The following is a 27,380-nucleotide window of genomic DNA, read 5'->3' on the forward strand; positions in this document are numbered from 1 at the left end:
TACTTGCAAGGTAAAATCTAAATAGTGAACTGTTTCTCGTAGTACAGAGCTGAATTTGAGTGGTTAGAGTTAATGGAAGATGACTGCCTGTGTGTAGACTGTAATTTTGTTCATAACTGGATATGCCGAGTAATTCCCATAGACATACCTATAACATGAAGAACACTTCCTGTGTGAGAGCCAGAGCTCTGATCCCTAGTACACACCTGAAAAGCTATGTGTGGTGGTTTGAAAGACAATGGCCCCTAAAAATGGCACTATTAGGAGGTGTGGCCTTGTTGGAGTAGGTGTAGTCTTGTTGGAGGAAGTGTGTCACTGCATAGGCAGGCTTTGAGGTCTCATATATGCTCAAGATACCGTTCAGTGTCTCAGTCTACTTCCTGTTGCCTGCATATCAACATGTAGCAGCTCCTTCTCCAGTACCATGTCTGCCTGCATGCTACCATGCTCCCCACCACGATGATAATGGATGGAACCTCTGAACTGTAAGATGCCACCTCAGTTAAATGTTTTCCTTTGTAAGAGTTGTGATCATGGTGGCCCTTCACAGCAATAGAAAGCCTAACTAAGAGATCATGAATATCTGTAACCATAGTATACCTGCTGCTTGCTGGCCACCTGGCCTAGCTAAAAATGCATGAGTTCTAGGGAGAGACTCTGTCTCAAGAGAATAGAGAAGAATGTGATAAAACACCTGAGGTCTTCCTCCTGCCTCCAAGGGATGTGTGCAATGTTCTCCTCTCCCAAACCAAAGAATGCCTGTAACTATATAATGTGCAGTTTTATGGGGACAGATGAGGTAGTAAGTAAATTCACTAGTGTTAGAGGATTTTTATCAACCCATTTCTATGGTTCTTTGTATAGAAGTGAGTATTTGTAAATTGTAGAATTTATTCTATTTCATTTGAGGCATTAATCCTTTGCTCTACAGCCTGAGCATCAGTGTTTTGCTGGGGTGATCCCGAGACTCTGTAACTATTCTCTTTCAGTTGCAGACTCCACTGTATAGGAGGATGAGTTGTGTGTATCAGGCCCCATTTACTTTGGAGTATTTTATTTCTGGTGAAATAAATATTATGGAACTAAATCCACTGATGTATGACATTTAGCCATTTTGTATTTTCACCCCCATCTGGCTTGTGCTCTGCTTCTGAGCTGTACCCTATCCCCATGATTTCTGTATTACTGTTGTTGTATAAGTCATTGCTTCAATTTATACAGGTTCTTAAAAAATATACTATTTCCTTCTATTATTCTTTCTTGAACTGTTGTGGCAATAATAGCTTTTTAAATTTAGTACTGGGAAAACTTTTAAGTAGAACTGAATTCACACCATCTCAACCCTGAATAAATAACATTGAACGCTTTGCACGTTCTCATGTTGTGCTGAGTGCCGTGACAATGTAATGTGTCAGTGTCACAGTCAGCCCTCTGGGGCGCAGCAGTTGTGAGTCTCTGGATCTTCGCTTTCTTATTTTCTTTAGTTGAGATCACTTAAGCTCATTGAATATGGGGAGTTGTGCTCACTTTGTGTCTCTGGTATTTACTGTAGTGCTGTATCAGGTTCTTAGCATAGTTGAATGCATGAGTCAGTGCTGTGATGAGAAATATAATGTGGAATTTCTGGAAGTGGATATATCATGGGTTTTTATAAAAGTACTTATTTTTCAGTACCCAATTTCTAATGCCCTTCTAATGAACTACCATGGCCCAGAATAAAGGAGTTTGCCTTTCCAGAAGTACCTCTAGGGAAGGAGTAAGGGGTATGTTCATTCCTGTTTCTGTAGAATGTTATTTGTTTAGGTTATTAAAACATCTTAAATGCCATATCCTTTAGATCTCTGAAGTGTTTGAAGACCGTCTATCTAAAATCCATCTCTGTTTGACCTTAAAAACATACTTAATATGATGATAAGTTTGATTGGTATAGATAACTAACTACTAAATGCATTTCTGTATCATCCTAAATTGTTTCTAATAATAGCTTTCAATGACTAGAACTTTACACTACATTTTTAACTGAGCTGCATAGGTATAATACCTTAAATAAGAGTAGAAATATATATACAGTATATTGTAACAAAAATAACCTGAAATTTGTATCAATATACAAAAATACATTAAGAGTAAAAGCATAGTATAGCATGTTGTAACAAAAATAACAAATTTGTATCAATATACCAAAATCCATACCAGTATAAAATATTTACGATTAATAGTTGGTTATTAATTTAAAAGTAGATTCAGTAATCTACCCTTTTATCTTATCGTTCCTATATCTCCCTTTTAAAATTTCCTCAGAGATTCCTTAATGTAACTTCCTTGCTTTAGCTTCCTCCTTTTCCAATAACAACTTGTAACCAACCCCCCAAACAGTGATCCATAATCCACTGAATGGCCAAAGCCCACCCACCCCACCTCTTGGGAATGTGGGCATCATGTTCTTAGAATTACTTCCTGAGGTCTGGGGTGGGGGATGTGTGTGTGACAGCATCTTTGGAGGGCCCTGAGAAACTGAGGTCTGGAAGCCCCGGGAGAGCTAGCTGCTGTCCAGTCCCAGTGTGGTGGGAAAGTGCAAGGCTTTCTCTGAAGTCCTGGCTGGAGAGTCTGTGAGGCCACACATTTCAGCTAACCACCTTGAAACTGTCCTGAGCAGTTTGTACTTCAAAGCTGATATTTGGATGATGTTTGTCAGCTTAGTGGTATTAACACAGTCCCGGTGGAATTGTCATTGCAGGGCCCCATCATCTTCTTGGAAACCTCAAAGGTCACTGCTGGGAATGGCCACAGTTCACTGCAGACAACTTAAACATTTTAAATGTTATCTGCAGCAGATCTCTGACAGGTTAAAAGACCACAATCTGTTAAATACATCTGAGGTACACAAACTTAGTTCCTAGTTACCTGCTTCAGACTCAAGTCCAAAATCTTGTACAGGAAGCTAGATGAAACTTATTTTTAGGATTAGTTTGTACTCTATATGACCACTAATATCATGATAGAAAGTCTATATACAGATATATAATAATCTTTTTTTTTTTTTTTTTTGGTTTTTCGAGACAGGGTTTCCCTGTAGTTTCTAGAGCCTGTCCTGGAACTAGCTCTTGTAGACCAGGCTGGCCTCGAACTCAGAGATCCGCCTGCCTCTGCCTCCCGAGTGCTGGGATTAAAGGCATGCGCCACCACCGCCCGGCCAGATATATAGTAATCTTATAAAATTTGAGATATTTATATGTTAAGAAAAGTTTTAGAGAGCCAAAATAAAATTTAAGGATTATGAGATTAGTGACCATAGAATAGTCCCATAATTTTGATTTTCTTCAGTCCCATACTAGGTAACTCTTTTGATATGAGACAGAGATTTTGGATTTTTCTTTAACAAGCATGCTTTGGTTTAGAGAAGGAGAAAGCCATACTCAAATTCCAAAGCCAACTTTAATTTTTAATTGAATTGGGATTAAAAAAGACCATTTGCCATACATGTCTGTAGAGAACACCAGAAACAAACATTTGGGAAAATTTATGAAATTCTATCCTGTTGGAAGTATGCTATACCATAAGGTCAATTTATTCTTTTTATTGGGACATTTTTCTCTTGATGGTTTGTCCTTCTTCTGATGTCTCATTGTCCAGTGGTCTTCATTCCTTAGTTGGATGCTATTATTCTCCTGGAAAGACAAAAACAAAACTCTGTCCCAACTCTAACTTTGCTGATTTCTCTTTTTTGGCAGGTTATATCTGATCAAATGAAAGACATTTGTTAGTTGTGTATGTTAGTTTAGACTGAATGGTCATGGTATTTGATGAACTATTATCTCGCTTAATCAAGAGGTCTCTCCTGTTTGAATTTAATCTTTTTTTTTTTTTTTTTTTTTTTTTTTTTTTTTTTTTTTTTTGGTTTTTCGAGACAGTGTTTCCCTGTAGTTTCTAGAGCCTGTCCTGGAACTAGCTCTTGTAGACCAGGGTGGCCTCGAACTCAGAGATCCGCCTGCCTCTGCCTCCCGAGTGCTGGGATTAAAGGCGTGCGCCACCACCGCCCGGCTTTGAATTTAATCTTTATCAAACTTGATGGTATTCATAGGTTTTCTTATCCTGTGGAAACAAAAGCGAAATCGCTTCCCCAGCATAACACATATTCTGGTTTCCATTTGAGGTCAGCACATCTTTAAAGTATTCAGACTGATTTAATTCAACAGTTTTTTTTTCTACTAGCCAATGTCTCTGCAGCCATTGTTCCTTTCTTATTAGCATTTAAACAATTTAAAGTTAATAAAGCATTATGTAATCTATCTCTGGAGATCATTTTTACTTCTTTCTGTTCTTAAGCATAGCGTTTAAAGTGCGATTAGACCTTTCTATAACTGCTTGCCATGTAGGCTTGTGTGATATACCTGTAATATGCTTTATATTGCAATAGGCGAAAAAATGTTTCATTTTTCTAAAGACATATGCTGGAGCATTGTCAGTCTTAATTTGTATGGGTATTCCCATAATGGCCATGACTTCTAATAAATATGTAATTAAAGAATTAGCCTTTTCAGAACTCAAACCAGTTTCCCATTGAAATCCTGACTATATTTCTGTGGTATGGTGCATATACTTTAATTGTCCAAACTCCACAAAATAAACCACATCCATTTGCCAAATTTCATTTCTTTGAGTACCTCTTGGGTTTGGTAATGGAGTTTGGTTATATAAAAAACAAATAGGACATCCCTTATAATTTTTTTTTTGGCTTGTTGCCAAGTGGTAGGAAACTTTCTTCAAACCTTTGCTGTTAATATGCTGTTGGAGAATGCATAGAAAGTAGAATAACCAGTATACAATCCAGCTCTGAAGCCAAATGATCCATGTGTGCTTCCTTTAATTTCTTTTCTACCAAAGCCAATTCTCTCTCAGCCACAGCTGATAGTTTTCTTGGACTATTTAAGTCCTTATCACCTTGAAAGGTTTGAAATAAATTACTCAGGGGCTGGAGAGATGGCTCAGTGGTTGTGAGCCACCATGTGGTTGCTGGGAATTGAACTCAGGACCTTTGGAAGAGCAGGCAATGCTCTTAACCGCTGAACCATCTCTCTAGCCCCAAATAAGACATTTCTAAGCCTAATACAAAATTATATACAATAATAACAAATATCAGGTATGAAAATTAGAATTACAACCAGTATAAACAATATCAGGCAAGAAATGTGATAAATATTTCAATAATTATCCTATCCTAAGGAGTTTAAATCTTGTAGTATAAATAACTTGGCTATGTCATGAGAGGAAAGTAACTGCAACTATCTAGTCTTCAACCCCATCGAAGACCCAAGAAAGGAAATAACATTACTTGAGTAAGCAGGAAGAACAATCAAGCAACTTCCAAAATGTGCAACAAATGACAGAGATAACTGGCTACCTGGGCAATCTAATTTGCAATGTTGGAGCAACCAACTTTGGCTAAGGCCTAGAGTAACTGACAGACCATTTTCAGAGGCAGGAAACTTTTCAAAACCATCTTACCCTGTCTTGGCAAGATTTGACAGTCTTTTTTCTTGTATCCTGCTTGTCCTGTCTGGACATCGTGCATTTTGTCAGTGTTTGATGCATGGGCAATTCCTTGCCCAAAGGCCAGTTTTGCCAAGAAGAAAACAAGTTCCAAGTGGAGTGTCATCTCTGCTCAACATTCTCTTGGGAATAGATCAGTGCTGCCAGGAGCAATCATGTCTCGTGTCAGACAGAACCCTAAGTTATTTAAATGCCATATTCTACAGCTCTTTGAAGTAGTTGAAGATTACCTATCTATGCAGAATACAATCTCTATGTATCTAAAGAACCTGATTAGTCTAACTATAAGTATGACAAACATGGATGACTATTGACCTATAATTATTAATACCTATATAACTTAAAGACTAAGACTTCATATTAGAATATTAATCTTTAAACAACTGCAACAAATGAGAAAGTACAATGATCTCAAAATGTAAACAATGTATAAGTATCTTCATCAGAGGTTGAAATGTATATTACAATATGATAAATATGTCCTAAAATTGCATCAGTATACAAAATGTCTTAAGCAGAGGTAGAAACATGCATACATACAATATGACAAAATAACTTTGCCTAGGTATACAAATATTGTACATGAAAATAGGTACATATTCATTATAATTTGTTTGTATCAATATACAAGAATCTATACCAATATAAATTGCCTATAAATAATAGCTCGCAAGTATTCACTCCATTACTCATTATTATTATTAGTGCATATAAACTAACACTAATCTATTATCCCATCCAATTTCCTTTTTTTAAAAAGAGATCCCTGAGCCTACATAATTTTCCTCCCAACTCCCAACCCCATAACAATTATAATCAACCCCTTTTTGATGTACCTAACCCTGAGGACAAACTTTGTTGGGTGAGGGAACATCGTCTTCTAGGATTACTTCCAACTGTCATGAGGGTGATGCTCTTTCTATGGGATCCTGTGAAAGTAAAATGATAGTTAAGTTCCAAGATTATTGTCTGGTATAATTGGAAATAGTCTCTGAGTATTTGGCAGGGTTTTTCTGAGGTTCCTATTTGGAGTTCTGACCAGAATGTTGTAAAAAAGTACACCATTTCAGCTATCCAAGTTGGAACCATCTTGAGCAGCTGGTACCCAAAACAGGTCTTACAGTAGCACTATCAGCATCATGACATCATATCAACCAGGTGGAGTTGTTGTTGTGGGGCCCCATCTTCACCCTGGAAACTTCAAAGATTACTGTAGGAAAATTAATTGTTCATTGTGGAAAACTTAAACATTATTTATACAGACATATATTCAATGAAAGGTATGATAGAGACAAAAATAGGCATAAAGAAAAATACATTTTTTTCTAAATTCTTTTTTCTTTCTGTCCTATACCATAGCTTCTGACATGAGACAGAAACACTGAATTTTTATTTTAACAACATGCTTGGATTTAGAAAGGACAGAGCAAGTGTCCAACTCCAAAGCCAGCTTTGATTTTTAAGTGAGTCATGATTATTATTTTAGTTAGTATTCAGAGATTCTTACCCTCAGATGACTTGTCCCCATAAATGATAATTCTCTTTGCTTGGTGATCTTATCTGGATAATTATCTTTTCCTCTTTAGGCATCTAGATGTCCAGGGTCTCTTAACTTTTTGGAGATGAATATTTTCCTGCAAAGAAAAGAACATAACCCTGCCCCAACCCTTATGTGGTTTCCTTACCACCTGTGTGGAGCCATCATTTCTCTTTCTCAAGAGCTTCCTCTTTTTCAAACCAAATCTTTATTAATTTTGATGGCATCCATAACTTTTCTCTCCTTTTGAAACAAGAGCAAACCCCCTTCCCCAATGTAGCACATCTCTTGGCTTCCATTGTGAGGTCAACACATCCTTGAAATACACCAGCTGATTTAATTCAGAAGAGTTTTCTATTATTCAGTGTCTCTCTGCTGCTGTTGTGTCTTTCTCATTAGCGTTAAGAAAATTCAAGGTTAATAAAGCATTATGTAATCTATTTGGGGGGTATTCCATCCCTTTCTGTTTGTTTAACATATCCTTTATAATTCAATTTTATCTTTCTCTAACTGCCTGACCTGCAGGATTGTTTGGTATACCTATAATATGCTTTATATTATAATAAGCAAAAATCTGTTTAATTTTATTAGAAGCATATGCTAGACCATTATCTGTCATTATTTGTGCAGGTATACCCATGATGGCCATAACTTCTAATAAATGTGTGATTACTGAATCAGCCTTTTCTGAGCTCAAGGCAGTTTCCCATTGAAAACCTGAGTAAGTGTCAGTAGTATGGTGTACATACGTTAATTTTGCAAATTCTGCAAAGTAGAACACACCCATCTCCTTAGCTTGTTGCCATGTAATGGAAAACTCTTTCTTTAAACGTTTGCTATTGATATGATGTTTCTTTTGAAATTCTGAGGCCTTCAACACATTTCCAATCAATAATCAATCAATTTCTGCATTACCTTGTGCTAGAGGACCTGGCAGACCCATATGGGATCGTATGTGTGTTATGTATATGGGACAGAGCCTATTCCTGATTATGCCTTGAACCTGTATGAATAATGAAGTCAATTCTGTATCATCTGGTATAAATTCAGCAGTTTCAACATGTGAAACAACTCTTTCTGCATATTGCAAATCAGTAACTATATTAAGAGGTTCTTTAAAATTTCTTAGTACCATGAGAATAGCATATAATTCTGCCTTTTGGACAGAATGATAAGGGTTTTGTTTCACATTACTTAAATCTTCTGATTTGTAACCTGCCTTTCCTGATTTATTTGCATCAGTATAGAATGTAGGGGCTCCAGTTATTGGTGTGTCCCATACAATGTGGGGAAGGATCCAATTAGTTCTCTTTATAAGATTAATTCTATCACTTTTGGGATAATTGCTATTAAACTCTCCTAAAAAATTAGCACAAGCTCTTTGCCAAGGTTCATTGTCTTCACATAATTTTTTAATTTCATCAGTAGTAAAAGACACTATAATCTCTGCTATGTCTATACCTGCTAGTTGATGAAGTCTCAGTTTTCCTTTTATAATTAATTTGGAGACTTTTTCCACATAAGTTTTTAATTTTTTGCTTGGTTTGTGGTTAAAAAAAAGATAATATCTTTCTTTGCTTTAAAATTTCTGTAGGGGAGCCGGGCGGTGGTGGCGCACGCCTTTAATCCTAGCACTCGGGAGGCAGAGGCAGGCGGATCTCTGTGAGTTCGAGACCAGCCTGGTCTACAAGAGCTAGTTCCAGGACAGGCTCCAAAACCACAGAGAAACCCTGTCTCGAAAAATCAAAAAAAAAAAAAAATTCAGTAGGGGAAATTCTGGAAGGCAATATGACTAAAATACAATTAAGATTTGGATTCACCCTATCCACATGTGCCTCCTGTAATTTTTCTTCAATAACAATCAATCCCTTTTCCGCTTCAGCTGTTAATTCTCTGGGACTATTCAAGTCTTTGTTACCATCTAAGGTTTTGTTTAAATGAAATATTAGACCAAGTGTTATCCCAACAGCTGGTGATAGACTGGAAATGTCTCCTAACAATCTTCAAATCATTCAGAATCTGCAATTGGTCTCTTCTAATCTGTGCCTTTTGTGTTCTAATTTTCTGTAAGTCTATTTTATAACCTAGGTAACTGACAGAATCTCCTCTGTATTTTTTCAGGAGCAATTTGTAACCCCCATTTTGACAAAATGTTCTTCACTTCTTCAAACATTCTAAAGTGTCTGTGTTTGAATCAGATAGCAAAATGTCATTCATGTACTGGTAAATTATAGATTTAGGAAATTTTTTACATATTATTTCCAGTGGCTGACTTACAAAGTATTGGCACAGGGTGGGACTGTTGAGTACTCCTTGTGGAAGGATGGTCCACTGGTATCACCTAGTAGGCTGAGAATTATTTTAAGTAGGCACTGTGAAGGCAAATTTTTCTCTGTCCTGTTCTTATAAAGGTATAGTGAAGAAACAGTCTTTTACATCAATAACTATAAGAAGCCATCCTTTTGGTAATAGAGAAGGCAGAGGAATTCTAGATTGTAAAGGGCCCGTAGGTTGAATTACCTTGTTGATAGCCCTTAGATCTGTCACCATTCTCCATTTACCAGATTTCTTTTAAACAAAAATTTAGAAGAATTCCAGGCTGGTTAATTCTTCATCTAGTTGCTCTTGTTGTTATTGTTCTAAAGCCTGCAGTTTGTCTTCTGTTAACAGCCACTGTTTAACCCATATTATTTTCTCAGTTGACCATTTTAAAGGTAGGGTTGTTGGTACCTCTAAAGGTTTGCTAGTTGCTTTGTGTTCTTGTACAGCCTGAATGGCTGGCGACCTTTGTGTACCTTATAATATCCTTCCCAGAATTATGAGTTCCTGGAACTGCAGGAATGTTAATCTGGGTATTCCATTGCTACAGCAGGTCATGACCCCACATATTCTCTGCAGTATTAGCTACGTATGGCCTCAGCCATCCTCTCTGTCTTTCTGGCCCTATGCATTCAAGCCATCTCATGCTTTGTTTTACTCGAGGTAGGGTTCCAATTCCTAGGAATTGATCATCTGCCTCTTGAAGAGGCCAGTTTGGATTCTGGAGTAATGATACTCATGTGTGCACCCATGTCTATCAAACCCACAATTACAATGCCATTTATATGCACTCTTAGCTTTGGTCTTTGATCATTTATAGAAGTCTGCCAGAATATATGTTTCCTATTTCCTACTGGAATTTTTGATTTTTTTCTCCATGTTTATTCCATCATCCAGAATAGTAAGTTTTTTTTTTCCTGAAGGCTCTGGATTTTTTAATGTTCCTGGTGAGACATGTCATCCATAGTAACTGGGAATGACTAGGAGTTTCCTGATGGTATCGGGTTGCCTCGTCTGTCTTTTGTTGATATGTATTCATTGGTTCAATGTCGGCCTTTGCCACACCTTCTACATCTACCTGAAGGCTGAGTCCTCCTATTCTTGTCATTCCCAGAGGAGATATTCCTAGGAATTCCTTGTCTACAATCCCTTCTCAGATGTCCTATTCTACCACAATTAAAACATTTGGCATTTTGATGTCCCCTCATTCCTTTGCAAATTTCTTCTCCTATCCAAGATTCAATGTTATAGTTAAATGTTTCAGTGCTCATTGTATGCAGGATCCATTCATCCATAGGTGCTGATCTAATCTTTAAAGGCTCAAGTGTCTTTTTGCATTCTAAGTTGGCATTTTAAAAGGCAGATATTCAATAAGTATTCATCTAGCCTCTGGGTCTGTTACTCCTGTTTGTACAGCCTTAGTTAATCTTTGTAAAAAGTCACTAAAGGGTTTTCTCAGGCCCTCTTTAACCCTGGTATATGATTCAATTTGTTTTCCTAGTTCTTGAATGCTCTCCCAAACATTTAAGGCTGCTTTGTGGCATAGGGACAAGATTTGTTTATTGTAAAGACTTTGAGCCTGTGGGTCAGCATAAGTGTCCTCACTAAGAATTTGATCTCGGAAAGTCTCAAGTCCTTTTGCTTTTCCCAGTTTTTCTAAAATTTTAGCCTCTTCTCTGAAATAACATTTAAACATCAGTTGAGGCCCATCATCCATGACTGCTGAAACTAACTGAAGCCAGTCGTGTGGCATCGCTTTAATGCTAGAAGACCATGTCTTTATCATCTCCCTGACAAATGCCGAATGCAAGCCATAAGTTACAACAGCTTGCTTAATTTCTTTTAGATCATTCATTTGTATAGGTATCCATCTACCTTCTTTGGATCCTTTTGGGCCTTTAGAACTTGGTGCTTTGTCAGAATAAATTACAGGGTAGGAAGCTAAAAACCCTGGGTAAGTCATCTCTGACAGCTACTAGTGATGTTAAATTCTATCCTTGTATCTTCTTTCCCTGCTCATCAGCTCCAATAATTTCCTCAATCAGTTCAAATCTTTTTCTACTGTCTTTTGTAAAGCCCGAATCTCCTGGCCTGTATATATTTCTAGCAATTTCATTGAGGCACCTAGCCTCTGGTCCTCATTCTGCACATGTGATTACAAGGTCTGAAGTTTTTCCTTTAAAGATAACATCTCATCCTTGGATATTATTTGGATAGCATGCAGATTGTCTTTCTGGAGAGATACTCTTATCTGCTAATTTATCATATCTTTTAAAAGAAATTTTGATTGTCAAATTCATCAATATGAATTCTTTAAAATAATTTCTCAGTACCCTTTGACATGGATTTAATTTTGTCTGTCAAATTAATGTTACCCTTTTCAATAGTATTATTTTTTTCAGGTAACTTGATTTTCAATGGTATTAATCCTGTCAACTAGCTGTTCATTATTAGTCTGTAAAGACTGTATCATTTCTAAATGTGCCCCATTCTTTGCTATGTTATTAAACCATTTTCTTAAGGATATGATATCAAGAAAAAAATCTGAGTCCCAATGAATGGATGTATCACAATGACTATATAATCCTTGCAGAATATAATCCATAGTATTAGCAAAAAACTTACTAAAATTCTCTATTGTAATATTGCTTGCAATTATATAACTTTCAATTAATAAAATATTTACCTTATGTTAGTTATGAGGTCTGGTAAATTGTTTTAGGTGTAATAATCTTAATTGTCCAGCAGGTGTCATGGTTGCAGAGTCATGACCAGCGTTGCAACCTGGTGACATGAACAGTCCTGAGCCCCTTTGGTTTTTTGCCTTGGTGCTATTTAAATACTGAGAAATATGCCTTGCTTGACAAATTAAAAGCAATTAAATCAATTCCGTACATGGAGCAAGAAGCCCACAGAACTCATGGGCAGGGAGCACAAATCAGAATCTGCGCAAGTTGCCTTGTGACAGGGAATGCGGCAGTGGTGGGGATGTGCGTGAGTTTGGGAAATTTCCAAGTCACCACATGCACTTAGCTCTGCCGTGGCAGGGGTTTTTACAAAAAAACGCTTAGTAGGTAAAAGCAAGCTAGGCGGGTGGGAGTGGGAGACTTTCTGAGCTGTGGACCGGTTATGCCTTTAAGCTGGTCCACCTTGGTAGGTGTGGAGTTCAGCCCCACATTGGGTGCCAGATGATGACGGATGCTTAAAAGAAATCCCACACTAGCTCAGAATTGAGTATAATAGAGGGTTATTTATTTAGGGATAGACTCACAGATCACAGTCCTCTGCTCAAACAGGAAACAGCAACCGAATCCTGCAGCTGGAAGGGAAGCCAGACCTGCGCTTTACATCAGCATTTACAGTATAAGAGACTACGCCCAAGTGGGCAGGTAACTTAAAAGCTACTGGATATAGGAATTCCTACAGCAACAGGGTTTCTTTGTGTATCTTTGGAGCCTGTCCTGGAAATCACTCTGTTGACCAGGCTGGCTTTGAACTCACAGAGATCCATCTGCCTCTGCTTCCTAGTGCTGGGATTAAAGGTGTGTGCCTCCAGTACCCACAGGTTGGAAATTATTTTAAGTAGGCACTGTGAAGTCAAATTTTTCTCTATCCTGTTCCTGTACAAATATAGTATAAAAGCAGTCTTTTAAATCACTACAGTTGGCCATCCTTTAGGTAATAAAGAAGGCAAGGGATTTCCAGATTATAAAGAGCCCATCAACTCTTATTAATAGCTATCAAATCTGTTACCATTCTCCATTTTCCAGATTTCTTTTTAGTGACATACATAGGAGAGTTCCAAGTACTAGTCAGTTCTTCAATATTTTGAGCATTTAGCTGCTCCTGTGCCATCTTTTCTAGTACCTGTAATTTTTCTGATGTCAAAGGCTATCGTTCTACCAAGACAGGTTTGTCAGTTATTCATTTTAAAGGTAGGGTGGTTGGTACCTCTGAAAGCTCAATAGCTTTGTGCCCTGCTTATGTACAACTTGGTCAGTGACTGTTCTTGAAAATACCTTTCAATATTTCTCTCAAAAGCATTCTTTATTTTATAGTTTGTTTCTGAGATTGGGCGAATGTTAATGTGTGTTTTCTGTTCCTGTACCAATTCACCTCCCCATAAATTCATTGTTATGCTAGCCACACATGACTTTAATTTTCCTGTCATTCTGGCCTATACATTCGACCCATCTTGTACTGTGTTTTACCTGAGATAAAGTTCCAATCCCTAGAAGCTAAATATTTATCTTCTGAAGAAGCCAATCTGGATGCCAAGATTTTGGTGAAATTATTGTTACATTTGCACCTGTGTTAACCTAGCTTTCAAATACAATGCCATTTATTTGTATTTTTAGCCTTGGTCTTTGATCATTTTAGATGTGGTCTTTGATCATTATATCATTTATAGAAGTTTACCAAAATACATGTTTTATAGTCTCTCCTGAAAATTTTGTTTCTATTGAAGTTGTTCAGTCATCCACAGTAGTATGGTTTTTAACAACAGACATTAAGTCTTTTAGTTGCTCTGTGGATTAGTTTCCTCAGTGGTGACAGGGAATGACTGAATCAAATTTGATATTAGGGCCTAGGCATTTCCCAATGGAAAAGGGTTACCTTGCCTGTCCCTTGTTGATCTGCATTCATTAGTCCAGTGCTGGCCTTTGCCATATGTTCTGCATACTCCAGAAGGTTGGGGCCTTCTGTTTGGATCATCTCTAGAAAAAACATTGTTTCTAGGAATGCCTTACCTACAGTGCCTTTTCAGATGACCTTGTTTATCACAATTTAAAAGCTGACCTTTAGATTTTTCTTAAAAGTTTTAGAAATCACATCTTCTATCCAAATAGCGTTGTAAGTATGAGATCTGATATCAGCTGTATTTCGGATCCATTCATCCATGGGTGCTGTCTTGTCCTTAAAGGCCCAGTCACCCTTCTGCATTCTGAATCAGCGCACAGTCTTGTTACTATTATAACTCCTGTTGTTTGTGCATCTTTGCTCTTGCTTCAAATGACAGCTGAAAATTTTTAGGTGACAGAAAATAGGTGTTTCTATTTATGAATGAGTTGATCAGTGATGGAGGATTCTCATTGGCTAATAAACAAACTGCCTTGGCTTTTTGATAGGGCAAGATTTAGGTAGGTGGAGTAGACAGAACAGGATAAAGGAAGTGAGGTAGATGGCTCAGACAATTGCCCCGCCTCTCCTCTCTGGGCAGACCGCCATGCCTCTCCTCAGGGAGATAGATGCGATGAAGCCAGCCGCCAGGTCAGCCATGCTGAATCTTTCCTGGTAAGACACCACTTTGTGGTGTTACACAGATTATTTGATATGGGTTAGTCAAGATGTGAGTAAGAGGCTGAAAATAATGGGCCAGGCAGTATTTAAAAGAATACAATTTGTGTGTTGTTATTTCGGGGCATAAGCTAGCCGGTGGCTGGGAGCCGGGCAGGATGAAAAGCAGGCCTGCCCGCACCTCATCACTACAGATCAGGAGAATCACAAAAAGTTAAATAAATCTCATGTTTTCTCTTTATTTTTTTACTCAATGCTGAAAACTCCTCTGAACAAAATTTAATTGCCGTTAAATTAATTTTAATGTATCAAAAATAGGTCATTAGGCGACCATCCTGTTTACTAATGTATGAAGATTTTAAGTTTATTTAAATTTTCCCAGTGTTAATGAAGGACATTTGTATTCTAAAACCTAGAATAGTTAAAAATTTTTATTTATCTATTCAATGGGTATGGAGTTTTGTCTGCATGTATGTCTGTGTAACATTTGTATGCAGTATCCAAGGTAGCCAGGAAAGGGCTCGGATTCCCTGGGAGTGGAGCTACATTTGTCTATGTGCCATCCTGCAGGTGTTTGGAATCTAACCTGAGTCCTCTGCAGAAAACAAAACAAAACAACAACAACAAACCCAGCCCATGCTCTTAATCACTGAGCCCTAGGATATTTCTTTTTTTTTTAAATTTTTTTTTAAATTTTTTTTGGTTTTTCGAGACAGGGTTTTCCTGTAGTTTCTAGAGCCTGTCCTGGAACTAGCTCTTGTAGACCAGGCTGGTCTCGAACTCACAGAGGTCCGCCTGCCTCTGCCTCCTGAGTGCTGGGATTAAAGGCATGTGCTGCCACCGCCCGGCTTCCTAGGATATTTCTTAAATTAGCTCATTACAGGTGCTCAGTTCTCTCTAGTTGGGTGAAATGTACTCAGATGTTCTCTTTCCTCTTTGGCTATGTAAGAGCACTGATAATATTAATGTGCACAAATGGAAGTAGAATATGTTACTGGAAAAATTTTCTCTTTGAGTTAAATTTTTCCAGGACTTATATTTCTGCAAGGATTCATTGCTATTCAGTTAAAATGATTTCCCTTGGAGACTCACTTCACTATCCCTGGGTCATTAATTAGACTGTATTTCGATCATAAAGCAACTGTGTGACCTTACTAGAACACTAGCCTGTACTAGATACACTAGAAACTGGAACAAAACTCCTCTGGGACCAAGGAGGCAGCTGGTTTGGTAGGTAAATAGTTCAGTGATGTGACCTGTAACCTCAGTGCCGAGGCAGGAAGACACTGTGCACAAACCAGGAATGCTATCTCAGAAGCTGGAAAGTGGAGCTAGCGTCCATGCATACTGTAGCAATGTCCAGCCCCCTCGATATAGGAAATACATTTTTAAAAATAAAGATTATAGATAGGAAACTCGAGTTTAAAATAGTAAAGCATTTTAATTATAACTATACTTATGTTTATCTTTTAAATTTTACTTAATATATATTTTTAGGAATTTTCCAGTAAATATGACCCTTAGACCCAGGAGAAAGTAAAGTTTATTTTTTTACTGTTCTTGGTATTGCTTTTGGAGACTTGACATCGTGTTTAACAGCTTGCAGTGTCAAGGTTCTGGAAAAGGCATGATCTTATATAGTCAGTGACTTTTCGAGTAGGAATTAGAGTCGGAGATCTTTTAGTCATATGGAGTAATTTTTTCTTCATTTTATTATTTCTTGTTTATGATTCTATAACAGGTATTTTCTTTAAAATTGCTATTTTTTTGGGGGGGTGCTAAAACTTCTGATTTGCCTTAAAGAGTTTTAGTGATTTAGTTGAATAAAATTTTAGATTATAAAGAACCTTAGATCCATATATCTAACTTAGATTTAGGACAGAGATGGTATTGTGTATGCGGCGGGGATGCCTCTTGCTCTTAGACTCTTTCCCATTCCTCTTTTGCATAGAGCCTTGGGGGTTTGATAAAGGTTTCCATTTAGGGCTGAGCCTAGAAAGTCTTCCACTTTCTCCATATGGTTCAGCTGTGGATTTTGATAATTACCGTCTACTTCAAGAAGAAGCTTCTCCAGGGAGGGTTGAGTGATGCTCTGCTCTGTGGCTGTAGCATATAACATTAGGAATCATTTCATTGCTGTGTTCCTTTACTACAGTGGTTCTCACTTCCTAAAGCTGTGACTCTTTAATACAGTTCCTCATGTTGTGCTGACCCCCAGCCATAAAATTATTTTGTTGCTACTTCATAATTGTAATTTTGCTACTTTTATAAATCATAACATAAATATCTGATATGCAGTATATCTGATATGCAACCCCCAAAGGGGTCACAACCCGCAGGTCGAGAGCCACTGCCTCAGCAGATTAGTAGCAGTGGCCCCCGGCCCATGCTCTATTTAGTCTCAGACTCTTGTCTGTCTCAGCAGTGCCAGGCATGAGTTCATCTCATGGAGCAGGCCTTAAACCTTATTTTTAAAAAAGTGGTTGCTTTCTCCCATAACATTTGTGCCACGTTTTACTGGTTTATCGTGTAGGCCAGTCTTTGCTGTAGGCCCCAGGATTTGTAACTAGGTAAATTGTTCATTATTTTTCTCCTCTGGTCACATGCAAAATACATTTCAGCACCATGAATGTTAGTCAGTATGGGTGAAACTTTTAATTGGTCTCCAGCTCCATGTTGCTTATCAAGGAACATTAATTCTCTGTTTTTGTGGGTAGATTTGATAGCTGCTTGATGATTTGATGTTTTAAACCAATCTTTTATAATTCCTTGGGATGTGTTATTGCCTAAATAATGATATAAGCCATACTTATATTTTCTTGTAAAGTGCTTTTGGATTAATAAAATACTAGACTAAAAAAATGATATTCTCCATTTTTAGGTAGTTTGAGTATATTAAAATGGCTGATCAATAAAAATGCTGAGTGATTAAGATGGTATACTAGGGAAATTGTTGATTTCTCTAGAAAAAATAATTTAGTAGATGTAACAGGAAAGGTCACAGGGAGAGTTGTTCTGTATTAGAATTTGTTGAAAAAATCACAGATTTTACATTGTTTTGTTTGCATTATCATATATTAAGTTATTATACAGTAAGTGTTCTTTATTTCAAAACCTAATAATAATAATAATAATAATAATAATAGAAATAGCCAGTCTTATCTTGATTACATTTAAGATTTTTTTATTACTCTGTGTGTGTGTTGTGTGTGTGTAGAGAGAGAGAGAGAGAGAGAGAGAGAGAGAGAGAGAGAGCAGAGGACAGCTTGCTGAAATTGGTTCTCTCCTTCCATCATTTGGGTTCTGGGGATGGAGTTTAGGTCCTCAAGTGTGGTGGCAGGCATCTTTACCTGCGAACACTGCTAACCAATTCATATTTGCAAACTTTGAAGTCCCTTTCAATAGGTCTTTTAAAAATTACTCTTGAGAAAACTAATTATCTTTGCTAATATGGAGGCAGTCAGTGGAATAATATATCTAAAATAGTTAATGCAGTAATAGTTTTGTTTTTTATATGTGTTAATTACTTGTGTTTTCAATCTAAATGATATTTGTGGAAGGGGTTTTATTTAAAAGTAGAATTATTCTTCACCAAGCTAGAAAGAAAGCAGTAACCCTTGAGGTATTTGAACACCATCTCCTGCCTCATGGTTTTTCATTTTTAAATTGTGTCAGAAATTATTAGGAAAAATAAATAGCAAAGAAGTGCTGTTGCGGGGGGACGAGTGTGTTTTGGATTAACAGTGGGGACATTCCCATACCAAGAATTAATTGTTCACCTTCTTATCCATTGAGCAGTTTATTTAACTAATCAATTTTTTTGCTTGCTACTTTGGATCCTTTAGGGATGGGAGGTGGAGCCTGTTGTGATATTATCTTTGTTCCATAACAGATAAAGCCTGAAGATCAGAGTGCAGAGCGGCCAGCACTAGTGCTTACCTCTACGGCACTCTCAGACCAAATGGGCCATCCTGTCTCTACAAGTCCTCAGACTGAATGCTGTCTCTACAAAACATCAGACTGAAATCTGTGCTCCTGTCTCCTCCCACCTTATATTTCCCTCTCTGCCCAGCCGTATCACTTCCCATCTGCACCTCCCTAGTGATCCCTAGGGATTAAAGGTGTGAGCCACCACCGCTTGGCTGTTTCTTTTTTAGACTGATTTAACCTCAGGTAGCCTAGGGTGGCCTTGAACTCATAGAGGTTCATCTGCCTCAGTCTCTTTAGTGCTGGGATTAAAGGTGCATGTTGCCACTTCCTGGCCTCTATGGCTAACTAGTGTGGCTAGCCCCCACTCTGAACTTCAGGTGAGCTTTATTTGTTACAGCACAAACAAAATATCACGGGAACCTGTTTTTGATTTGCAAATGATTATGGTACTAGGTGCTAGGCTTACTAAACTTTCAAGAGTAATTTTATACTTAATTGTTTTGATACCAAAATTGGGGAACATTTCATATTTAGTTGTCTTTTTCTTGTTGCACACTGTGTTCTCTTACCGATTAGATCCATACGAATCCGTGTTTCCGTCATTCCTCTGAGGAGAGCCAGCTCTTGCCAATGAAGACACACGTGTGGTGCTGGCTGAATCCTGGGGAGAGCTTTTCCTTGTTACTCAACAAGTACTCTTTCCGTGTTTTCTCCACACAAGCTGAAGTGGAACTGGAGTGCACTTTAAGGTGAGTTTGTGAGTAATGGTGTTTGAATCTGATTTCACCACCTCCACAAATGCTGAAAATCATTCAGGTTTGAGTCATATTTGGGCTGCAGTAACCACATAAATTTGTGTTTCTGGAAAGCATTTGACTTTGGAAATGTATACCTCATGGTATGCTCCAATATGCACCATTCTTTACCTTTGTGTTCCTAATGTTTCCACCAGACAAAACTAACTATATGTTTTCTTGAATTTTTAACTTTATTAAAAATTTAAGGTATTCTGACTTCTGTCACTGACTTACCTTATAATGACATCATAAAGTGCAGAGCAGGAGAACTGAAGAAGTTAGGTAGTAGGACGAAATTTTGAATCTGGTTTAGAGTTCACATTCACAACTAGTTTCCGAGCCAGTTGCCAGGCAGCAGTTGCTAGGCTTTGTTTCTGCCTCTAACCGGCGGAGATCAAACACTAGACCTCTAGAACTAATTGGAGATATTAACATATACATTAGACAGTTCTTGATATTATTGAGGTTTTCAGGTATTTTAGAACCACCTGGAATAGTCATAGAATGGGAAGAAAGAGGGAGGGAGAGAGAGGAAGGGAGAGAGAGGGAGGGAGGAACAGAAAGGGAAGGAGAGGGAGGGAGGGAGGGAGGGAGGGGGAGAGGGGGGAGAGCCTCATTAAAACCTGGGCTAATCTCTATGATATTGAAGTAAAAATTAAAAGTATAAAAAGTATATACCATTTCTATCAAATAATGGATACATTCATATAATGAAGTTATAAAGACATCATATTCAGTCATTTAGGGATGGAATGGAAGGGAAAGGAACAAATTTGAGTTCGTGTGCTGAGTGAGCTTTGTTTGTTTTTAACTAGAGCAAATATGACAAAGTACTCTCATCGGGAGAGTGTCCATGTATTAGTATTTGTAGATAGGGAGACAGGGTATGCTCTCATGGCTGCCTGCTTAGCTCTGTGGTTTAGAGAGACTGGAGAGGATTCTCTCTAGATAGCACTTCGTTGCGGTTGTTAGTGTAATATTTTTTCTTTCAGCTGATTGGATATTTAAGAAAAGAACCCAAACAATAAAATAACAGTTAAAAAAAGAAACAAAGCCCCTGGTCAGTTCTCATTCTGCTCTTGTGTGCATATTTTCAGTGTCTTAGGATTGTAGTGTCACCCACAGCCACACAGCTCCTCTAAGTCTTCATTCTCACTTGACTTGACATCTCTGAAACTACTCTGCCGGAATCCCAGCCCTTACACTCTTCTTTTGAGAAGCCATAGGGAAATCCAAATGAGGACAAGTATACCTGGTTTTGTATTTAAATAGTTAAATAACACACACGGGAGCAGGGTTACTCTTGCATTCCTGATGTTTCTCCAGTGTGGCGTGCAGAGTGCATGCTGGCTCCTTGGATCTCAGACTGAGTGATGCCATCATGGGAGTAGGACCATGTTTTTATGGCTAAACTTCATTGTGGATGAGGAGGTAACACAGTTTCACCTCGGGGAGATTTTCTTAAACATTGTGTCAAGGAAACTACCGTAAATTGATGCATGATTCATAAAAACTCAGAGTCAGATGTTGGGATTCCACCTGAAGATCTGAAAAGCAAAGCAGCCAGCCTCCAAAAATGTCAGGATTAGACAGACTGAGAGCTATTTCCTCCCTCTTTATATTCCTCTCTAGTGCTGGGATTAAAGGCATGCACTGCCTGGTTTCAATGGCAACTAGTGTGGCTGCTGGGATTAAAGGTGTGTGTTACCACTGCCTGGTCTGCAAGGCTGAGTGGTTTTACTCTCTGATCTTCAGACAAGCTTTATTTATTAAAACCAAATAAAGTGCTACAACAGTAAACTTCCCCCCCACCAAACTATCACAGTTCTTAGCACTTAGATTCTGTGTAAATAACTGCTAGTTTCAAGCACTAACTCTGAACAAAGCAATACAGTGTTGAAAATCTCATTATAACGTGACAGCAAATAACTTTACAACGCATTTGTGATACAGAAAGGGTGTGGAGCTGGATGGGAAAGGAGCTGGGAGGCTTTGGAGGAGTTGGGGAGGAGAACCATAATCAGACTATATTGCATGAAAAATCTCTTTTTAATAAAAGAAAAATGAAAGGAAAATTAGAAATTTCATTTAATTATTTTTAAGTCAGCTCATTTGTATTAGTAGTATATTTTATATTAAAGATATAAAAATAGGTAACATATTTGAACATAATTTAGACTATATTTTGAGCCCTTAAGGATAACTTAATTGCCCAAACAATCTTAAATATGAAGAATATTACTAAAGAACTCACATCTCCCAATTTTAAAACCTGCTATGAAGCACAGTCAAGACAGTGTGGTCCTGGCGTAAGGACAGAAACGAGGCCTTACATTTACAGTCTGACTGCTGACAGGGCCCCCAGTACTGGTTAAACAGGGCAAAGTCAAATGTCAGAAAGTACTGTAACAGCTAATATCCACATGGAAAAAGTGAAGTTAGACTTCCGCTTTATATCACATAAGACTCAAAATGGATCAGAGACCTAACTGTAAAGAAGGAGAGCACAGGTATAAATCTTTACCACCCTGCTTCATGTATAGCTATACGAGTCAACATCAAAGCAACAGCACAGATAGGAAGGGGCATTGGAGAACTTAGATGTTCTCCTGTATGAAGACATGTATGCTTGTAAGAGCATAGTCAAGAAACACACAAGACAAGTGAATGACAAAAACTTGTACATCATATATGTCTGTAACGTATTTACAGATTATATAAGCAGTTATAATTCAACAACACAAGGTCAACCCAGTTTTAAAATGTGCAATTGAGCCGGGCGGTGGTGGCGCACGCCTTTAATCCTAGCACTCGGGAGGCAGAGGCAGGCGGATCTCTGTGAGTTCGAGACCAGCCTGGTCTACAAGAGCTAGTTCCAGGACAGGCTCCAAAGCCACAGAGAAACCCTGTCTCGAAAAATCAAAAAAAAAATGTGCAATTGATTAGAATAAATATTTCCTTATAATAACATGAAAAGATAGCATCATAGTCATTGGGAAATTTAAGTCAAATCTATAAGGAGAAACTTTTAATGATTTGAAATAATGCTCATTAAGCTACTAGGCAGCTGTAACCAAAGACATTAGTAAATGTTGTTATTAGTATAAGGAGAAACCATAACTCCTATATACTGTGTGGTATTATGAAACAGTACATTCTCCTTGGAATACCCATATTCTGGGAAGTTTTTAGACATTTAGAAATATAAACAGCTTTGTGTCCTGGCACTCCCGGTCTTGGGTTTCTACCCCCAAATTGAAAACATGTTCACATGAAGCCTTATACATGGAATCACATGTAACATTATTCATAATAGTCCAAGTGGGGAAAGATGTCCACCAGCTTCTGAGTTATTAAGCAAATCTTGGAATGGAATATAGTTCCTGCCATTTATTATGATTCCTGCCACTGAACTTCAAGTCTCCTTGAAAGATAGTTCTTTATTTTAAACACACTAAAAGAACATTTCAAAACTGCAAGTCGGCCTCTTCAGCTGCCCATGTCTGAAATCCCTTATCTTCAGTTTTTAAAGGTGTATTCATTTTTATTTTATATGTGTGCATGTTTGCTTGGGTGTATGTGTGTAAATGCACCATATATATGCCTCTGACCACAGAGGCCAGAAAAGGGCATTGGATCTGGAGAAACAGACGGTTGTGAGCTGCCTGTGGGTACTGGATCCTAAACCTAGGTCCACAGCAAGAGCTCTCAACCACTGCTCCATCTCTCAGGCCCCGCCCATGAGTTTGAAAGATGAATGCATGCTGTGATAATATATTATATATAAAATATATGATATATGTGATAATATATGTGGCCAGAGGTAAAAACCAAACAGAAACAACCCTTCTACTGTAGTAGAAACTGTGTTTTTAGTTTTTTAAACTTTGACAGAGGAGCCCAGTACCGCAGTGAGAGTCCTCAGAGGTGTAGAACTGACCAGCCTCCGGTTCCACCAGAAGTGTTGTAAATGATAGAAAACAAAGTTCTGTTTTATTTTCCAGGAACAGTCAAACTCTTGATGAAGAGGATTTGTTGAGTGCCGTGCAGAAGTCCCCTGTGATTAATCCACCCGGTAAGACAGCTGGTGCTTCGCAGCCGCAAGGGAGCCCGGAAATGCCCAAGACCAAGTGCACTGTCCTAGAGCCTATGGTGAGAAACTTAAGAGCTCCTCCCTAACATGGTCTTTATCTCACGGAAAGACAGCTGAAATCATGCATATTTTAACACCTGCGGCATTGATCTGCTTCCATTGTTTTTAAGTCTGTAGAGAATGTCACACTAGGCTGACAAAAAACAATAGGAATGAATTTCTTGTTGGAAATTTAATTAATTTAGTCTACAGTAGTGGGTCACTCTGTTAGTGGTAATTTTCTCCAAAGTAAATCATTTTACAAATTCACTAAGGATGCATGGCACCTTTAGGAATAGATATTATTCCTAAATATAATGTAATAAATATAATATAAAAATAAAATTCATGAATATTATTTTAGTCCTCTGCAGGTGCTCTGAGTGGTGTCAATGAGCACCAGCCACACCCTGCCCAGAGGAAAAGAATCCTCCCAGCTTGGATGTTAGCAGAAGATTTAAGTGGTCAAAACCTTGCAGCTCCTGTCAAGGGTGGAGGTAGGTTTTTGTTTTTGCTGATGCTGAGTTTCAAGGAAGCATTAAAGACAATTAAGAAGTTTCTCTGAACAAATAGGTATAGAGTGGTGGTCGCACATGGTATGGGTTAACCTGACTTTAAATTCTATTCTATTCTGTTTATTTTGAGACATGATCTTATACTTGTTATGCCCCGCCTCAGTCTCTTGAGTGCTGGGCTTGAAGTTATGGGCTGCTATGCCCGCTAACCTGAAATTTACTTTTAGATGTGTGTGGAATATAATTCAAAACATAAGCTATTGCTTTATGGCTTTTCTCAAAGAGCATTCTATCTATTGATACCTTGTTGAGCATGTGATATTCCTCTTATTGTTAGAAATACTGTTTATGTATATATATATACATATTATTTTATCTAATTATTTTTAAATATTTTGGTTGTGGTGTTCTTTCATCTCAGATATGACCAACATGCTCACCTGAGACTATATATATACAGGTGAGCATGTTGGTGTCATATCTGAGATGAAAGAACACTACAACCAAAATATTTAAAAATAATTAGATAAAATAATGCTAGGTTCACAGTGTGTGTGCTACGAGATTCAAGAAGACATGGCTCTTGTGCTGACTCAGCTTACTGTCATGGCAGACACCTCAGTGGTCTATGTCTTTCTGCTGGGCACCCACTGTTTCATCATTGCTTGTGTATCTGTTCTTCTCCCATATACTGCATCCCTCCTGAAGACCCCCTCCTCCGCCCAGTCCCTCCCTCCTCCTATAGTTCCACTCTGTTTCCTTTCAGAAAAGGGCAGGCCTCCCAGGGATATCAACCAAACATGGCATATCAAGTTGCAATAAGATTAGGCACATCCCCTCATATTAAGGCTGGATGAAAAAACCCAATAGGAAGAAAGGGTCCCAAAAGATGCAAAAGAGTCAGACAGCTCTCATTCCACTGTACGAGCCCCACAAGAGGACCAAGCTGCACTGCACAGCCATGACATCTGCAGAGGGCCTGGTCAGTCCCATGCAGGCTCCCTGACTGTCAGTTCAGTCTCTGTGAGCCCCTGTGAGTCCAGGTTAGTGATTCTGTGTGTGGTTTTATTTTATTTTATTATTTGTGGTGTCCTTGACCCCTCTGGCTCCTGTCATTTTTCCCCTCTCTCTTTCTCAGGATTTCTCGACCTCCACCTAATGTTTGCTGTGGCCTCTGCATCTGCTCCCATCAGTTTGCTGCATGAGGCCTCTCTGATGACAGTTATGTTAGACTCCAGTCTAGGACTATAGCAAAGTATCATTAACAATCATTTCATTGACTTTTTTTTTCTTTTGCTGGTCACGTTTGGCTCTTATCCTAGTTCTTTTCTGTCTGTGATTTTTCTCAAGGTTTTTATTTTAGCAAATTTTAAGAGTTAAGTGTCGCTCCTATACGTCAGTAGGATTTAATATCAAATGCCTTTCATGTGCATTGTAGGATTGATACCAAATCAGCCTTGCATTCTTAATAAACCCCTTTGACTCTTGGGTTCTTTTGTTTACTTTTCAATTCTGGGAATTGAACTTAGGGCCTCACTTGCTGAACAAATTCTGCCTCAGCTGATTTTTTCTCTTTTTTTATGTCCCTTTTAGTTTTTAAGGATTTTTTAAATGATTGTTTTAAGTGGTGTTGAGCTATAATTTTGTTTTAGTGTAAAGTGTTGTGAGGGGTTTTAATGTAATTGCTGGTAAAATGCCTCTCTGTTATCTGAGGAAGTTTACCCTAGTTCTGCCCACTGTAACAGAGTGCTGTAGCCTAAATGTCCTATGTGATGTTTACTTCCTCACAGTTCTGGAGGCCAGAGATCCAATACCAAGGTGTCAGCATTGTGGCTTCTGATAGCTGTCTTCTCTATGTATTCTCTCTCTCTCTCTCTCTCTCCCTCCCTCTCTCTCTCTCTCCTCCCTCTCTTCCCTCTTGCCCCCCTCTCTTGCCCTCTCTTCCCTCTTGCCCCCCTCTCTTGCCCTCTCTCTCTTCCCCCCTTCTCTTGCCCCCCCTCTTTTACCCTCTCTCCCTCTTTGTCTCTCTCTGTCCCCCCCCCCCCCCCACCGGCCACAAATGATTTTGAGATGTTGCAAACATTCCACTTGCAGCAATTTGCCAGTGTCTCCATTCTGTGCTTTGGAGACATCTGGATAAATAATGCTTGCTTGGCTACAAGCGCTGCAGCACAGCAGCTGATGTCATAGGAAGACACACTAGTCTGATGTGCTAGAGACTTTTGTTTACAAAAGGAGCAGGATCGTGAGATTCACTGTATTACTTAGAAGAACATGCACTTTAAATGAATGAGCTTTATTTCTGGAACTTTCCATGATTGACAGTAATAAAACAGGGGGAAATGACTGAATAAAAGGTGACGACCCTGCATTACTCCGGCTTTGGTGCGATGGATAGTTCTGTTGATAATGTAGACAGTTGTTGAATGCTGCACACCTTAGGGATGAACCTGATTGGGATGAGGAGAAATGAAGAAAATATAACCACATGGAAACTCAGAAACACAGAAAATCCTGGATTGAGTAGACTGGGCTCTCAGATGGAAAAACTGCAGCACGCTGGAAACTCAGCATGCCTTTGTGTGTGTGTGTGTGTGTATGCAGTTGAGTATATATATGTAATATATATATATATATATATATGTTTAACAGGGCAAGGAGTCAGGGTCATTGTATACAGCTTAACAGGAGGCCGGTTTATTAATCTCAGTAGGAACTGTCTCTGTGGCAGTGGTCTTCAGGCCATAAATGTCCACGGGGAGGGAGCTGTGGTGGATATTTTCTGCACACATTGTCAGCATCTACACTCAGACTCCCGTGGAAGATTATCCCGTGGGACTGAGACATTGCAGTTCTCAACATGGCTGTGCCCATGTCAACAGCACATTTGTTTGCTCAGCGCTTCCTCTGCTCTCTACAGCCATGTTGCAGTGGAGTTTATTCCCTGAACTGCTCTAGACCCTTTGGGTGTCCTTCAGAATAAGGCTAAGTGACTGATGCCCATAGGCCAGATGTGGCTACTGCCCATTTTTGTGAGTAAACTTGTACTGGAGGCTTTGGGATTAAAGGTGTGTTCTGCCACACCTTGAGGTCACAGAGGTCAATCTACCTCTGCCTCCCAAGTGTTAGAATTAAAGGTGTGTACCACCACACCCAACTACTCTCTTTCTTTACTTTTAAGAACTTTAACCTTCAGCCTGGGTATATTTTTAGAACACTATAAATCATTTAGAGGTTTTCTTTGTTTTTGAATTTCTCTTTATCTTTCTCTCTCTTTTTCTGACCACACAAGCCTTTAAATT

At 38.4% G+C, this 27,380-nt stretch overlaps 1 protein-coding gene across 2 annotated transcripts in view; it reads left to right on the forward strand.

The window, feature by feature from the left end:
* Aplf (aprataxin and PNKP like factor) overlaps positions 1-27,380 on the forward strand; it is a 59,066-nt gene that overhangs the window by 3,638 nt on the left and 28,048 nt on the right. The window contains exons 1-4 of one of the 2 annotated variants that reach the window (XM_038320151.2): positions 18,767-19,011; positions 19,211-19,383; positions 23,436-23,583; positions 23,928-24,060. In XM_038320151.2, the coding sequence (XP_038176079.1) occupies positions 19,265-19,383; positions 23,436-23,583; positions 23,928-24,060 (400 nt within the window). In that variant the 5' untranslated portion in view covers positions 18,767-19,011; positions 19,211-19,264. Of the gene's footprint in view, positions 1-18,766; positions 19,012-19,210; positions 19,384-23,435; positions 23,584-23,927; positions 24,061-27,380 lie in introns of those variants that run through there. The other variant, XM_038320150.2, reaches the window with a different exon arrangement.

The sequence above is a fragment of the Arvicola amphibius genome, chromosome 2 (genome assembly GCF_903992535.2).
Source record: "Arvicola amphibius chromosome 2, mArvAmp1.2, whole genome shotgun sequence".
Classification (NCBI taxonomy): domain Eukaryota; kingdom Metazoa; phylum Chordata; class Mammalia; order Rodentia; family Cricetidae; genus Arvicola; species Arvicola amphibius.